Source organism: Nematolebias whitei, chromosome 6 (assembly GCF_014905685.2).
Source record: "Nematolebias whitei isolate Nwh7 chromosome 6, NemWhi1, whole genome shotgun sequence".
In the NCBI taxonomy this organism is placed as follows: domain Eukaryota; kingdom Metazoa; phylum Chordata; class Actinopteri; order Cyprinodontiformes; family Rivulidae; genus Nematolebias; species Nematolebias whitei.
In genome coordinates, this window is record NC_056503.1 from 41,616,521 (window position 1) to 41,633,816 (window position 17,296).

Genomic DNA, 17,296 nt, shown 5'->3' on the forward strand with positions numbered 1-17,296 from the left:
TATATAATAAAAAATATACAGTATATACAGTATTCAAAAAACGCTCAATACAAAAACAACTGGACGTATATACAGTACTTATTATATACAGTCTGTTTGTTCTGAGGCTCGTACTGCTGGAGGTTTCTTTCAGTTAAAAGGGAGTCGTTTCTTTCCACTGTCGCCAACGAGCTGCTCAAGATGGTGGATTGTGTCGAAGTGAAGGTTTGACACAATCTGCTGATTTGGACTGGTTTTCTCATCCCCTAAGGTGATTTTTGTCATGAATTGGTGCTATAAAAATAAACTGAATTACATTTAATTAAAATGCGCCAAAGCAAATCTATGCTTTGCTAATATTGTAATTAATTCATGATGGCAGAACCTTCTTTTTTTCTCGTGCCTTTTTCTCAACCTTCTTGGAAAGAATAATCCTTTGCCGAAAACACACACACACACACACACACACACACAAAAATACAGTTGTTAACACTTATCACGTTTTTGCTGCAGACACCTGAAACAGTGACTACATGTGAGTGGATGAATCACCATCAGACAGATGCTTAACAGATGGTGCAGGCTCCACTGTTCTGTAACAGAGGTGACACACATTGTGGAGGGCATGTTTGATGCCACTGCTGAAACTTGAGCCTACGGTGAGCAATACTTTACTCACCCCTCCAGCAATAAAACAAACATAGAACAAAGAAGAAAACTTGTCTGCGTCGCCACGTGTTTTGTCCTATAACAGATAAAAGATGATAATGGAGAAGCCCACATTTGACCTGTCAGACACCTCGCAGGAGAATAAATGTATAAGTATAGATTGGGCTGTAAGTCCTGTGGGATAAAACAGTTTGCTCAGTATTCATACCTTGTTTTACAGTCTCTCAGGCACCCTGCCTTTAACACTCCAGTTAATTATCCTGCTCATCCTGGACAGGGGAATGTGGGGTCAATACTTCTTTTGTGTTCCCTCCTGGTGGGCCAACTCACGGGGCAGTGAGAAAATAGAATAGGGGCTGAACATACGGAGTCAAATTCACAACTAAAAGAGCAGCATAGATCAGAGAGAAGTCTATATTTGCTGAAAACATCCTCAACAATTTCCTGTCTTTAGCTTCTTTTCCCCTAAACTGCTGATGCGCACAGGCTTTGTACTGCAAACGTCCGTGTCCTAAGAGGCAGCGCAAACACCCACTAATGCGTGAGTCATTATTTTTCTTTTAGCTGGTGAAAGTCTCATTAAATTTTACTCATGTGGGCCAAGATTCCTCAGCAACTTATTCCTCAAAGATGCGCGGAGAGGCTTATTTGTGTGCTGTTGCTGTACCGTGCAGAATTAGATCTGGTTACCTCGGTGCGGAGAGGTCAAAGAGCCAATTGTCAGGATGCTGCTAGACACTGACAGGTGAGGGAGGTGTAAAAGGCAGCTGAAGATCACATCAGCGATAGATGTGTGCAGGCATTTGTCTGTGAGGAGCCTCCTGCTCTCTCTTCACGACCTGATGGCAGCAGTTGTACGTGTGAAACGGACTTTTCACGTGTTAATTTCTTATATACATATACATATACACACACACATGTGGTTGAGTGTATTAATAACCTGTCTGCTGAGGTTTGTGTCCACCTTTCCTGTCTGCCTCAAGGAATTCAGGGAATTTAGGGGGAATGTGGTCCATTCTCCACCGTCCTTCACTGCTGGAATATTAAAAGTCGACATTCTAAATAAACATGCTGACATCTAGTTTGGTTTGTGATTTGAATGATAACCGAGTCAATGATTTTCCCATTACGTATTCTGCTTGTGTAAATTAGAAATGACAGCTCCCTTGAGTGTTTGTGTGTTTTGTGATCGATACAAAGAAGAGAGATTTTGAAGGACAAAGCATTTGCATTTTTTTAGCTTGCATAGGAAAAACAAATAACCAAAGGCACCTTGGTGCAATAATAAGCAAAATGTCACTCCCATCATTATCATGAAGTGATAGTTTGCAAATGTGCCACATAAAATTATATCTTGGGGGGGGGGGGAAATCTGTTGATGCCTCCTTTTCTTTTAAGGCTGACATAAACTAGAAAGTAATCTCCACTTTGTGGCTCACGGACGTTCTGGTGCAGACTCTGGGAGGTGGTTTTTTTTTTACTGTTTGGGTGGAAGTTAAGTTTACCTTTACTTCCCAGGCTCTCATTCCAGCTGGCCAGCAGCAGCTGGGTGGGCTTTTCCCATTGGATCTGGTTTCCACAGCAGCATGGGGTGCTGACCCAGAGGAGAGACAGGGGAGAATGTCAAAATCCCTTGAGAATGAGAAATCCCTAGTAAATTGGATACTTTAAGATTGTTTCTCACTGAGCTGTGACTATTGGGAGAGCAGTTGGTGACCTACATTTGCTGGAACATTGTGAGAACATACGCAAATTTGCAACCAAGTGACCAACAAGCCATAAAGGCTGCATTTGCCATGTCCAGGTTTAAAAAAATACTACTTTTTATTAGTGATGCACGTTATTATCGACATGGTATCGGACAATATTAGCGATACAGTTAAATATCAGACATTGACCATTCCATCAAAATAACTCACCGATATAAAAGGCTTCTGTTTTAAGTTATTTTTTAATTTAAGAAACTGTCAAGTATATCTTTTAATGCACTACTACTTATGCACTTTTCACCTGTCGCTTAAACAGAAAATGTATTACATATAGGTTGTTGTTCATTAGTTTGGACAAATTTTCTTGAAGCTGGTTTATTTAGCTGTTTTGGTTGTTGACCATATGTTAGTAACAGTAAACTAATGAAATCGTTATTATATACCATGAACTAACATTGTTCAAGGTGAGTTAAAGTACCGGCCTTTTTAATCCCCACATGAAGCACTAAACACCATCAATACTCAAGTGAAAGGACTGCTCACCTTTGAGACTCGTGCGAGGGAATTGAGAAACCCTCAAAAGTGTCAAAACGTTCTGGAGACATTTTTGGAAACTCCCTCATGAATGTCATTCACCAACAAGTTGTAGCTCAGTGAGATACCATCTTTAAATTAACAAGTCGAGATGCAGATGCTTTGAGATTTGGAAGCAACACACACCACCTTCCTGTTAACGATCAGTGGAGTTCCCAAAGTCTATTTTTACCCTCCCTAGACAGACTGTTGTCAAGCTTCAACAGTTAAGCGGCACCATGTCCACTGGCCCATAAGTGAACTTGAAAGACAGAGAATGTTTGGCAACTGTTGGACAATATAAACAAAATCCAGCCTGATAAAAGTTCAAGCCACCCATCGTGTATCTGATGTAACTAGCAGGGAAAGGCTGCAAAAATGCTTTCTGGAATAAAGGGGCCCAAAGATGGGATTCAATTCATTATCTGACAGAGTGGCTGGTTTCTTTTTCAGGCATGCAGTTCAAATAGTCTCATGTAAGCATAACACAAGGTTTCTGGAATGCACAACTTCTTTTGAGAGACTTGGGGAGGCTATAAACAGGACAAAAGACAGCTCTAGCCATATTTGTAAGCGCTTACGATGATCAGCAAATGCCATATATAGGATTGTTGTGGAAGAGCTATATAGAGTTTCCTGGGTTTGGAAGCAATTACAGACAAGAATAAATTTGTTGGTACCCTTCCACACATAAAAAGGCACAACTGTTGTGGCTGGCCAGAAAGGTTCAGTTTTGTATCCTCAGTTCAAAAGAATATTCTCCCAGAAACTTTGAGGTTGGTTAACATGCATTTGGGTGAATTCCTGTCTGGCTTTTTGTGTTTTTTGTCAAAAGTGGAGCGCTCCTGGGACTTCTTTTCCATGGAGCCTGTTGTGATTCAAAATACAACAAATGGTGCAACCAAAAAGTGACATACAATGATTGACCTTGGAGTTCAGATTGAAAAGTTTGAATGATTTCCTTGACATTTTTTTTTTTCGACCATTCTCACTATTCATTTGATCCTCTTGGGGTTTCATTCCTCTTGCATCCACATTTTTAGAGGTTGGCTACAGTCCCACAAATCTTATAGTTTTTAATAATATTGGCAACTGTGGTGACAGGAACATGAAACTGCTTGGATGGTCTAATAACCTTTATTTTTATCATGGATATCTATGCCTTTAAGGTCACAAACATATTTTTCCATAATATTTTAGTGTATTTCAGGGTTTTATAAAGAAGAAATTAGGTTGTTTTAATGACCTGTAAGGATACTAACACATTTATTTGTGTCTTTATATAAAATGCCATATAGAAGCAGTTGTTTAAATAAAACAGTACTGGAGGCTGAATCAAAGTATTCCTGTGACACGTTTGGGTCGTATGCAGTGTAGAAATAGCTGCTCTGTTGGTGACAGATACTGTTATAAGCCATGATACCGTATCTCTTCCCTCACCTGTTCTGAGAGCAGAGAACATTAACAAGACAATGTGCGCTCTGTGCCCACTCCACCTACACACTTGCCACTTTCATACACTTTATTACCATTAGTCACATATTCCCTCTCGAGTGTTCACTTTTTTCTTGCAACTCTGATGTGCGTGCTCTTTTTTTGTTTTAAAGAAACAAAGTGTCACAGAAAACCAAAGTAAAACTTGAGTTCTGCTTGTTTCCAGTGGGAAACACTGGAACAAAGGAACTCTTTGATCCATCACAATGACTTTGCTCTCTGCTACGTTTCTGGCTTTGGACCTTTGTGATTTCCTTGGTGCTGTGCTCCCGGGCTTGACATAGAGGGCTCCCCACTGCCATGGCAACTTGGATCTTGTTACATCAAAATGTTTCAGGAAGTTTTTTTTTTTTTTTCCTGGGCGTGATTTAGATTCATACCAAGGCTGAACCCAGGGCTGTTTGCAATCACATATTCCCGCTACTGCTTAAGCTGGCTCACAAGTTAAAATCTCTTGCCGGAGATGGCATGGATCAACTTGAAATGATCAAATAAAATATATTTTCAAGCTTTATCGGTTTGCCAATATAATGAAAACACCAAGCATCAGTGAATGGCTCCATGATAATGCAAACAATGACCACTGCCATTTGTCTGCTTTGTGGTGCAGCTTTCATTTTAAATAAACCCTCACAAGGTGAAGTAATCTAAATCCATTCGAAAGTAAAAATGGGATCAAATTTATTATATTCCACCACTGTCTGAGCTGTTTAGTAGCCAGCATCTGCACAGAGTATTGATTTCTTTTTTAAATGAAAAGCATGAACCCCCGTCACAAAGTCAAAACTCAATTGCCTAACCCAACCACCATTGCAGGGGCAAATTGGAAGCGAAGCAGAAAGCTTTCAGCAGAGAAAACCAAAGACAAGAGTGTCCCTTGTAAAAGTGAAAGAGAATGTTGGGTTTCCAATTATAACTGGAGTTGAGTCCTGGGGAGCTAAGCAACATTACACCTTTGCTAGTGATATCACTCACTTCTTATTTGCTGCACTGCCAGCTAAGACATGATCATTACTGAATGTGCCACTGTCCTGACAGCAGTAACTTTAATGACAATCCATTTGTTGGAATTCCCTCTTAAACAATAGCCTTTGCTTCCTGTCTCTCTGCAAGACCCGTACATACTGGAAAACAAAAGGCATGGCTTAGTGGTTCAAAATGAACCTGCTTCATTCATAAAACATACATCTAGGTAATAATTTCAAGGTGAAGCTGCACAAATAGAAATGATGTTCGGCTGATTTTCTTGTCTTTAGTACAATCCTCCCAATCAGTGATTGGCTGACCAGCTCACACTAAAGGATCGCAGGTTGGAAATCAGTGTTATTTTTCCCCCTGACTTCACCACATACCTGCAACAGCTTCTGGCTCAAAATGTGAAATCCATCAAAGCTGTTCAGCTCAACGTGTTTCTGACTGAACGTGATGCGCCTTAACCACCTGACATCTGAAGATAACCACAGAAAGTAGGCGTCCGTCCAGTGTGTGGGCTGGCGCACACAGCTACATTCATGACGGATGGCGAATGGCTCATCATGTGCAAAGAGGGAGATAATAGAAGTTGAGAAGTCAGGCCTGCTGATAACACAGTACACACTGTCAGTAACACAGCGGAGTGGACAAAGTGTGGGTTGTACTGCGCTGATTGCCTGCTTGATATCTCTACTTGCATCTTTTTCTCACAGCTGACTGGCAAAGAAATATATCATTTTCTTGCTTGTGTAACTGCTCAAACTCTCCAGAGTGCGATGGCAATAATAGCTACAATGGAAGTGGGTTAGTTTGACATAAGTCATATTGTAGTTTTCACCAAATATCACACATACACAGCAGTGACATGAAGGCTATTCTGAAGAACAAGTAGAACACACAAAACATCAATAAAAACAGCAACATCTACGTGTCATACAATGGCTCTGCAATACCCAGCTGAGTTTTGGAGAGTGAATGTCTCTTATTATCTCAGCATCATGTCGTTCAGCTGCCATTGTGTCCAGAGCTCTGCAGTAATTTAGTGTCTACTTGCAGACAGTGCAGTCGAGATGAGTTGAAGATTATTTTGTCTGTCAGTCAAGCAGAACCTCCACTTAATAGCCATTTACTTACTGCTAATGTGTGCTTGAAAACTAATATAAGCTGGACTTAATCAAGAATCTTGACAAACCTTTTGATCAGACTTCAGCTCTTGATGAAACTCAAGTGGCTTGTCAGGCTGGATTGAGTTGAGGCTGGTTTCTAAATACGAAATATCTTGGCACTTTTATTGCCCAATGGTAAGGGTGAAAGGCATAAAGTTTTTGACTATTTGCAAAAAATCTCATAGATCAATTTATAACTTTAAGTAAGTACTTTAACAAGAAAATAAAGCAGTTTGAAATAAAAAGTCAAAGTTTTTTTATTTATTATTTGACACGTTTGTATAGAATACTGTTTTCCTGATTTTCTAGTTTCTATGTATCTCGTTTAAAATTCACAAGTCGTTTTCTCTTCCTTCATGCCACCTAAAGAAATACTACAGGAAGATGGTAAATATATGGTTACTGCTGATTCCTCGGCTTTGTTCTCTGTACTTCAGAGATACTCATTGTGAAAGACTTCAGAGGAGCGGAGCGCTTTCCTCCTGCCAGTTGTTGGCTGGCTACTGGCAACTGGTGCGTGGAGATTTCCCCAGGCAGCATACATTCAGTTTGAAGAAACGCATTTAGTCCACACACACACCACTTCAAACTTCAAACAGGAAAAAACAAAAAGGCACTGGAGTTTTACAATTGATTTTTGTGTGGTCGTTGTGTCTTTTCATTGCTGATTGTAGTCAGTGTGGTTTCAGCCATAAAAGGGACAAACTAGGTTCTTAAAAACTTGTTTGAAATTTTTTTCACAGGAAAAAAAAGTTTAGTTTATGAAATCTTGGTGGAGGATCCCCTGAGATTTTACAAGCTTCGTCTTTCTTGCAGGCAGCTGAACAAAACAACAGAAAAGAAGACAGTGTGTACAGAACTATCAGAGGTTTAACAATGTTTAAGGGTTTTTCGTCACTGTAGGCAAAGTATTCAGCTATTCTTCCCGTTGCTTATTGATGGGCTCTCAGCAGGGGGTTGCTGAGCCAGGAAGACACCTGTCCCAGACCCCAACCATCTGGAATCTTGATCAAAGCTGGAATCTGTCAGCTGGAAGCCCACCGGTGTCCTCACTGTTAGCGGTGTTGCTTTGAGCATACTCTTTTCTACTTAGCGAGCTCTGTGGTTAGACACACAGGAGGCAAATGAGAGATGTGGGAACAGTGGAGGGTGGAGACCCAACGCAGGCATGCATCAGGCCCAGGCTTGTGACAGCCTCTGCAGGACCTATTGATCTGCAAAAACAGACCCACATTCTCTCCTGAGCTAACAGCAGAGCGCTATTTGACAACGCAACAATCAAGAATTTTCTGCTTTGCTGTGTACTTCATTTTCTTTCCACTTTAGACGTCTCTATCAGCATTCCCCACATGCAACATTCAGTTAATTTATTTCCGACACCCAGCCATTGACCTTACCCATTTGTCTTTAAAATGCACCAAATGATTGATCCCGCACCACGTGTCCTACAATTACACAGCCCCACTCACACCCTGGCTGAACATATCATCCTCTGACATCCTCCTGTCTCAGCCCTTCGGGATAATTACCCCTTTGCAAGACCTTGAGCTTGAGAAGTAACACCTTACCAAGGGCAACGTGTTGTGTGCAGAGCCAAAGTGTGATTCATTGGCATGTATATGGTCGACCGTATATCTTCAGGGAAGAAGTAATAGGTGGTGGTAGTAAAATGAACATAGCGAAAATGGGCTTCTGTCATTTGAGCAGCCACTAATTTGACCTTCTACCAATGATATGAACCAACTGGGAATAGGATCCATTATTATTACCGGTAATATGGACTAATGGATTAAACAGTACAAATGGGGAACTTAAGACTTCACATGGGAATTATATTTTTATTGATGGATATATTAGGTTTGCTCAGATCAAGAGTTTATGTCTCTGATATCCGAGCCATTTAAAAATAAGGATCAGCTGATACCAGTTCCCAAATCAGTACTTGCGTTATTTTGCAAAGGCTTGCAGATTACAGACAACAAGTACATTAAAGTTATTAAATTTAATACACCTTTTGCTTCATGCTTAATGTAGGAGTAAAGAAAACTTGTTTTCATTGTTTTTTCCTCAAGTTGTTTTTTATTCGTGAAAAATGGGGGAGTTTGGTTTTTTTTACGCATCACAGAAAGCCCTGTGTCAGGTATACAGTATTGGGAGGGTAGGACTGTGGCACCAACAGCTCCAAAAGGCAACAAAAATATATTTCCTTCATCAGAGTGATGCTGGTCATCCAGAATGATAAATTTGGTCACTAGGTTCTCCAATTCTTTTGTCTTTTTGCAATATAAACAATATTAACCAAACTACGAGGCAATGAAGAGTTTCAGCTCCAGCTGACGAAGCACAAATGAAAGATGGCAAATTGTCATTCATTTGAAGCTTAGCCTTAGTAGTGATCTTTTAACAGTTACTAATGTGCATGGGTAAAATCAATCACCGTATGGCTATAAAAATTCATAGCTACTTCTGATATTCAAGGTCTGCATTCAAGTCTACTCTGTTTTTTATTGACTTTTATATACAAATGTTTAAAAATTATAGTTTTACTGGTATTTTACAACCTCACCCTTTTACAACCTCACCCTTGGTTCAAGGGTGAGGTTCTGCCTCAAGTGGAGGAGTTCAAATATGTCGGGGTTTTGTTCACGAGTGAGTAAAGAATGGAGCGTGAGATTGACAGATGGATTGGCGCAGCGTCTGCAGTATTGCAGACTCTGTGCCGGTCCATTGTGGTGAAGAGGGAGCTAAGCTGTAAGGCAAGGCTCTCTGTTTACCAGCCTGTCTACATTCCTACCCTCACCTGTGGTCACAAACTTTGGGTAGTGACCAAAAGAATGAGATTGTTGATACAGGCTGTTGAAATTAGTTTCCTCTGCAGGGTAGCTGGACTCTCCCTTAGAGATAGGGTGAGAAGTTCAGTTATCCAGGAGAGACTCGGAGCAGAACTGCTGCTCCTCCACATCGAACAGAGCCAGTTAAGGTGGTTCGGGCATCTGTTAAGGATGCTTTATGGGTGCCTCCCTAGGGAGGTGCTTCGGGCATGTCCAACTGGGAGGAGACCGCAGGGAAGAACCAGGACATGCTGGAGAGACAATGTCTCTCAGTTGGCCTGGGAATGCCTTGGAGTCCTCCCAGAAGAGCTAGAAGAGGTGGCTGTGGAAAGAGATATCTGGGCCTCCCTGCTCAAGCTGCTGCCCCAGCAACCCAACTTCAGAACAGGTGGAAGATAATGGATGGATGGATGTATGGATGGACAGTATTTTACAATGAGACAGCTAAATGTCCTCAATGTGCAATGCTGTCTGGTGTCAGACTGACCGCAGAGCACAACTGAAACAATGGTAGATATGAAGTGGATTTCAGTAAACCGGAAGTAGGTATGGGCATATCTAAACCACAAAGCATCACAAAAGCATGCCCATTAGTATCTGTAAAAAGGTCAATTATCTCATGGTCCAGTGGCCTGTTGTTGTCCAGCAGCCCAATGCTGTTCGGCAATTCACTTCTGTCTGGCAACCTGCTGTTTGGCGGTCCGCTGCTTTCTACGGTCCGGTGGCCTGTTGGTAGTCAGCAGCTCTCTGCTGTTTGGCAGTCCACAGATCACTATCTGGTGGCCAGTTGCTGTCTTGTAAATATGAACTATTATTTTATTTAATGTTAACGTTAAGCTCAGAATTTTATTTATTGACCCATATCTTGGCAAGAACAACCTAAATGTGTTATTTTCCTTGCTAAATAGAAAATGTATAAACTTCGCAGACTGAATAAAGTGGTTGCTGCCTCGTTTAAGAGACATAGAAGAACACGGCACTTTCTCTACCATCCAATTGCTTTCTGCTGTGGAATGTCAACTGTGATGCAGACCTAATCTGCCAGGCTGATAGTGAGGAACCTACAGGGAGCCCAGGGGCCTATAGGCCCATTGCCACTGCCCCATTCGTCTTTAAGACAGGCAGAGACCAGCCTCATGCCTGTCCTGCTGTGCTTGCATATGCAGAGTTATGAGGGGATGCTGAACCCGAAGCTTCCAAATGGTCACCGGTAGCATTCCTCTTAACCCTTGGTGAGTGTACATAAAAATATCAGCAAATATGGCCTATTCCTTTGCAGCCTCCTCTGAGGCAACAAGCGAGCGTGACCGCGCTCGCACACAGCGGTGACAACAAGTAAATAACATGGGAGGCTTCACTGTTTGTGCAGTTTCTGGTCATCCTGCCTGCTGTTTGTTTAATAAGCTGCTCACGCATTGCACAAACATGTTTGCTGAAACATTACTTTTTCTTTCTTCCTGTTGTAAATTTCTGTCATCGGTTTTCCATATTGATAGCTGAGAGCAAACGGATCAGTCTTACAGCCACAGATGGTGCAGAAGCTGCTAAAGATGCTGCACATCATTGTGTTTGTTCTTGATTACCAAAGATTTTAGAACAAATAACTGTCAGCCAGTCATTTAATTGCTTCTGCAGAGCACTCAGTGAATTTTTATTATCGCCCGCCACCCAAGGCGAGAAGCACTAATCTTTTTCTTTGTGACTCAGTGTTTTTTTTGTTGTTTTTTTGTGGCGTTAGCAAAATATCTTAAGAATCGGTCGGCGGATTTGATTGAAATTCAGAAAAAGTAATCATTTGATTAATTTTGTTAATCTACAACAAATTGATGCCGATGGGTTTATAATTTTAAACAGAATCAACTGACACTTAATTTAAGCAGATAATTTAAAAAATAACAAATTATATGTAAGTACAAGTTAATTCTTTGTTTATGTACGGCTGTAAAAAAACGACAAGAAACAATGATGCTTTCTACTTTGTAGAGAAAAACAAATGGTAGAACATTAAACTCCGACTACGTTTTTTTTTGGTTTAGCAGAGTTCAAGAAAGTTAAAATCCTACTAAACTGCAGGAGGCAGACGGTCAGCCTTATGGTGACTTGTTTTCTTTGGCGAGCACACTCAGAAAGTCTTGCAGTTGTGGCTAAACGGACGACATGTCGCCCTCCACAAAAAGCCAGAGCTCCCTGTTTGCTCCACTCTAGTGGAAGTCAAATACAGCTTGAGTAAATGCAAGCCTCAAACGCTACATAAAGCAGTTAAACAGCCTGTTTCAGAAATACATTTTAAAAAGCCTGATGATTATTTGATTAAAAATTACACATCTTTTGCTGAAAAATAACCCGTGAAGTGAGGCATTTGAGTTAGCAGCTCATTTTGCACCGTCCTTCCCCTAATCTCTTTTTTCTTTCTTTCTGCTCCCAGTGTGCTGAGTAAAAAAATGCATTAGAGGGAAATTAAATAAGAACATTTAAAGAAAGCGTTGAACTGATTGTCAATCATGGGTGGAATATCACATTACCATTTGTTCAATGCAATGACTTTCCTTCCCATTAGGAGGTATTATGATACCCTATAAAATGTAGTTATAGAGTTATATAGTCATGCCTGGGCAGCTAAAGTGGTCAAAAATACACAGGAAACTTTTATTTGGCTGTTTTTATCCTTGAATGTAGTGCCTGAGTGTCGGTATATGGAGTTATTTCATTAAATCAGAATATAATATTTCCTGTGGAGTGCATTATAATAATAAAAAAAGAAACTGACACCCACTCTTTCTACCTTTATGGATCCAAATCTCTGAAAACCTGCAGAACAGAGAGTTAAGATGGTACTTCAAACGCTCCCGCCTCCTCTTCCTCCTTCTCTATGCTCCGAACCGCCGCTCCTTTTTACCTCTGCTGTTTCCCCCTCCTTTTCGGGGGCTGCTGAAGGTTGATGGGATACAAGACTGGGGGAGGGAAGGGGGCTCTGGAGGCCGCCTGTGGAATCTTTACATACCACCAGAGAAAGTGGGGGGGATTTTTTTTTTCCCTTTCCCCCTTCGTCTTTAATTTTTTTTCCTCTCCAAGCTATAGCATCATAAACTGTGCAGCAGCTGGTGTCAGGAAGACAGAAAGAGAAGAGCGACGCCCCGCTATCTCGCTTACTATCTCCTTTAAATAAAAGCCAGCAAGCAGAAAAGGACGGGTGTGGGGGGGTTGGGGTGGTGTTTTACACTAAAGAGTGGAAGATGTGGCACTCATCCCTACAGCAAATCACCAGATGGAGCAGATCTAAATCAAGTTTCCCCTGCTATAAATACAACGGGAAACAAGTCGACAGGAGAAATAATAAGCAGCAGCAGATGCTGTGGTCAGCCTCAGTGGAGTGAAAGGAGTGTTGTGCCTCCATGCTTTGCATTTCTCCTCTTAAGTCAACCATGAAGGCGTGCAGTTCAGCACGGACCACAGCCGAAGCCGCCCTGGCAGCAGGACATGCCATCAGACCAGTGGCTGTGTTTCCACGGGCTCTTTACCGTGGAAACACAGTTTGTATTCAATGAAAATTAACTCGGGCGATAAAACGCTGCATCCACCTTTACGGCCGAGCAACATTACAACAGGCTCAGTGCCTTGTTACTCTGTAATTAAACGATAAACAAGAGGAACGCTGAGAGAATTTTTTTTTTTTTTAATTCTAAGCGTTTTATCATTTTTGGAGTAGATGTAGCAAGTTTTTGTTTTGGTGGCTCATAGGGATCAATTAAGCCATCAGGAGGAGGAGACAGTAATAAGACGTTTAATGGAAGGTCCATGTTTCACAGGGAAACTGTGTCAAATTCATCACTGCCTCGTGTTTACACGTTTATCACTAGCACATTACGCCTTGTGATCTGTCGCAGATGTCAGGGGTGGTGCTGGCTCTCCATCACACTCTGCATCTTCACATCTTCACGCTGCTAACTGGGCGCTCATGGGACGATCGCATGCGAGCAGACTCATTTAATTACACAAAGGCAGAACTTTCCACACAGCTCGTTCCAAGTTTTTTTTTTTTTACATAAAAATTTTAATAGTTTTTTTTTTCTCTGTATGGTTTTAGTAATTTAAATACTTCAGCATACTTTGTGCAATTTTATTTATCCATTTATCAAAGTGAGCAGCTCATTCAGAAGATGGGTGCTGTAAATTTAGCTTTTTTTTTTTACTTTTATACATTAAAAAAAAAATCCTTTATTCGCTGTAATTTTACCCATAGGAATACACTGAGATCTCTTCAATTGCTTCAAAAAAAGTTGTATTTAAAATCTGTTTCACTGTGTTTGTTCTGTTTGTCTTCTTATGCTGCTTTTAGCTATCCTTTTGGCTAGCCCTATGCACCGTTTAGCAGTGGTGAGCGCAAGACCGATAATCCATTAATGGCTAATAGCGTAAATAATTTTTGGTTTAGCGGATTAGCATTTTCGCCAACTTTGGAAACCGTTCGTTGAATTAGCTTCCGCTAAATAAAATTTAGCCAACTTTAAGTTTACGAACAAAATTTACAATCTTATTATTGTTTGTTGTGCCCATGTCTCAATGGGACTAACCTGTGTAAATAAAGGTTGAATGAATGTCTTGAAGAGTCCATTAAGCTTACGACATGTACGAGATGTGATTGGATGACGTAGCTTCAACTGGAAGAAGACAAAGACGTGTGGTGCAGACTGATGGTTGTTGTAGCGATTAGGATCAATATAAGGTAGTGTTTGCAGTTTAATAGACAACAAATGTTTAAGACAACGCATGTTCATTGTCTGTATTTTGTAATATGTTGTAGTATAGCACAAAATCACACAGGCCCACAGAAACTAAAATTAATGTTCCCATAGCTATGCTTATTCAACCTTTAAAATCCCATTGAGCCTCGGGGACTCATTTACAAGAGAAACTTGAAAATTAAATAATATGTAGGGGTAATGCTTAAATAAAGAGGTCTGGTCACCTTGTTAACAGGTGTGCCGGTCGACCTTTATTCAAGTTATAATGTAAGTCCTTGTAACAATATTTTAATTCCCCTCACTCAAAGAAAGACAAATAATCTGGTCATTTAAATACACAATTCTGTAACGTTTATTTTCAGTTTGCATAATGACAATATGGCAAATATATGAAATATGACTGAATAACCAATAATATTATTTCAGAAAGTGAATGATGTAAATAGTCTAAAGACGTTGAGAAGGGGTATATTCAATTTGGACTAAAGTTTTAGCTCCAACATTAAACTTTAGGTAAACTTTATCTCAGATTTGTGAACTAAATTGTGTCTAAGAAAACTCAAGTTGGCACTGAGTTGTTCTCCTCATCAAAAGAAAGACGTTTGTCCTACCAGGAGATGTCCATCTCTCATTACCACAACAGATGTGATGAACTGAGGCCAGAGATTCACGTTGTCACCGGAAAAGGGATGTTTTTCCTTTAGGGACCACGCCTCTTCCAGCTGTGCGTGCATCATTCTCGGGGTGTCTGAGCATTGCGTGGACTTTTCCATTCCTCAGCTGACTGGGTCGGAGTCCAAGATGGAACCTTTTGCTGGCTCAGAGCCACCTCTCCACCAGGACATCCCACGTCTGCAAGCTTCGGACAACTTCTTCCATCTTGACTGCTTCTCTAACAACTCTCATGAACAACTGACCTCACGTGTTAGTTTCTCTGACACATGAAGTGGCCGTGCCCATCATCTTAACTAATCAGATGCAGCTATCACAGTGGGTGTGAACCGACTGCATAATTAATTTTAATTATATCCCTTCTCCAAAGTCTCAGAGGGGAACACAATGGCTTTTGTTGAAAATGGTATCACCTTGTTTTTACGTAAACACCGTTCTTTCACAAAAATGCAAGTTTGGTTCCTGACTTATACCAGTCCTAACAATTTCAGGTGAATTTAGGTATTTTTTCATTCAGAGTCAGAGTCAGAGTCAGAGTCAGAGTTTCTTTATTGTCATTCGCACCTCATGTGGTACATGTGGTGGAGCGAAATTATGTACACGGGGTCCCAGTTACATCCAACAATAAAATGTATAAGAAAAACAGTAATAACATCTAAGATATGAACTAAGAAAAACATCAACTAAATATACACTAAGCACTCATAACATAAAACATTGAACATCACCACAAACATGAACATGAGTCTGTGAGCAGATGTGCACGCATGAACACATCAACATTGAAACAGATCAGCAGCAACATGAAACAGATCAGCAGCAACATGATATGGTTTTTCACAGTGATTATTCTAGTTAGAGATTCATGAGTCTAACAGCCTCAGGGTAGAAGCTGTTCCTCAGTCTAGTGGTTCTACACTTAATGCTCCTTAACCTCCTTCCTGAGGGGAGTGGGGCAAAAAGTGTGTGTGCTGGGTGGGTGGGGTCCTTCATGATGCAGGTGGCCCTCTTCCTGCATCTGGAGGTGTAGATGTCTGTGATGGTGGGGAGGCTGACTCCAACAGATTTCTGTGCAGCCTTCACCACTCTCTGCAAAGCTTTTCTTTCTGCAGCTGTGCAGCCTCCATGCCACATGTTGATGCTGGAGCACAGGATGCTCTCCACTGCACACCTGTAGAAGGAGGTGAGGACTGAGCTTCCCAGACCAGCTCGCCTCAGCCGTCTGAGGAAGTAGAGTCTCTGATGAGCTTTCTTGATCAGGCTGGTGGTGTTGTTGCTCCAGCTGAGGTTGTCATTCATGTGTACACCCAAGTACTTGTAGCTGGAGACCACTTCCACCGCAGATCCTCTTATGTTCAGGGGGGTGTAGGTGTTTTTGTTCCTTCTGAAGTCCACAATCATCTCCTTTGTCTTCTTCACATTGATGTGAAGGTTATTCTCTTTGCACCAGCTCTCCAGGTGTTCCACCTCCTGCCTGTAGCTGGACTCATCATTGTTTGTGATGCATCCCACCACCGCTGTATCATCTGCAAACTTTACAATGTGACAGCCTGGATGGGTAGCTGCACAATCATACGTGAGCAGAGTAAACAGGAGGGGGCTCAACACACATCCCTGAGGAGAGCCAGTGCTGAGGGTTATGGTGGAGGAGGAGAGGTTGTGGATCCTCACTAACTGTGGTCTGTTTGTTAAAAAGTCTAGTACCCAGTTGCAGATGGAGGGGCTTAGTCCTAGTGTGGATAGTTTGTCCATCAGGGTTTGGGGGATCATGGTGTTGAAGGCGGATGTGAAGTCCACAAAGAGCATACGGACGTAAGAGTTTTTCTGCTCCAGGTGGTTGAGTGCAGTGTGGACCACAGAGGAGATTGCATCCTCTGTTGATCGGTTCTCACGGTATGCGTACTGATGAGGGTCCTCGTTGATGTTGATGGTTGTTTTGATGTGAGTCATGACCAGTTTTTCGAAGCATTTAGCGACTATCGGGGTGAGGGCCACTGGCCGATAGTCATTCAGACCAGTCACTGTAGAGCTTTTTGGGACTGGGATGATGGTGGCAGTCTTCAGGCAGGTGGGAACTGTCTCCAGGGTAAGTGAGGTGTTAAAGATGTCTGCCAGCACCTCACAGAGCTGATCAGCACATTCCTTCAACACTTTTCCGGGGATGTTGTCTGGGCCAGTTGCTTTGTGCGGATTAATCCTCCTGAAGGTACTCCTTACTTCTGCTGAGGTCACGCTGAGATGCTCTTCATCCGGTGGTGAGGTGAGTCTGGTGCTGGGTGGTCTGTTCGGGTCTTCAAAGCGTGCATAGAACTTGTTGAGGGCATCAGGCAGAGATGGGTCTTTGGGACATTGTTCACTCCTTCCTTTATAATCTGTTATGCACTTAATGCCCCTCCACATGCTCCGAGGGTCTTGTGAGATGAATTGACCCTCGATCCTCTTTGCATATGTGGCCTTGGCCCTCTTAATACCAGCAACCAGCTCTTTTC

The 17,296-nt window shown here is 41.6% G+C and overlaps 1 protein-coding gene across 1 annotated transcript in view; it reads right to left on the reverse strand.

The window, feature by feature from the left end:
- The window catches only part of cog6 (component of oligomeric golgi complex 6), a 59,873-nt gene extending 56,911 nt beyond the window's left edge, over positions 1-2,962 (reverse strand). Inside the window, exons 1-2 of the mRNA XM_037677887.1 lie at positions 2,901-2,962; positions 2,154-2,242 (exon numbers count right to left, since the gene is read on the reverse strand). Coding sequence (XP_037533815.1) covers positions 2,154-2,242; positions 2,901-2,962 — 151 coding nt within the window. The remainder of the gene's footprint in view (positions 1-2,153; positions 2,243-2,900) is intronic.
- Positions 2,963-17,296: the final 14,334 nt, after the last annotated feature.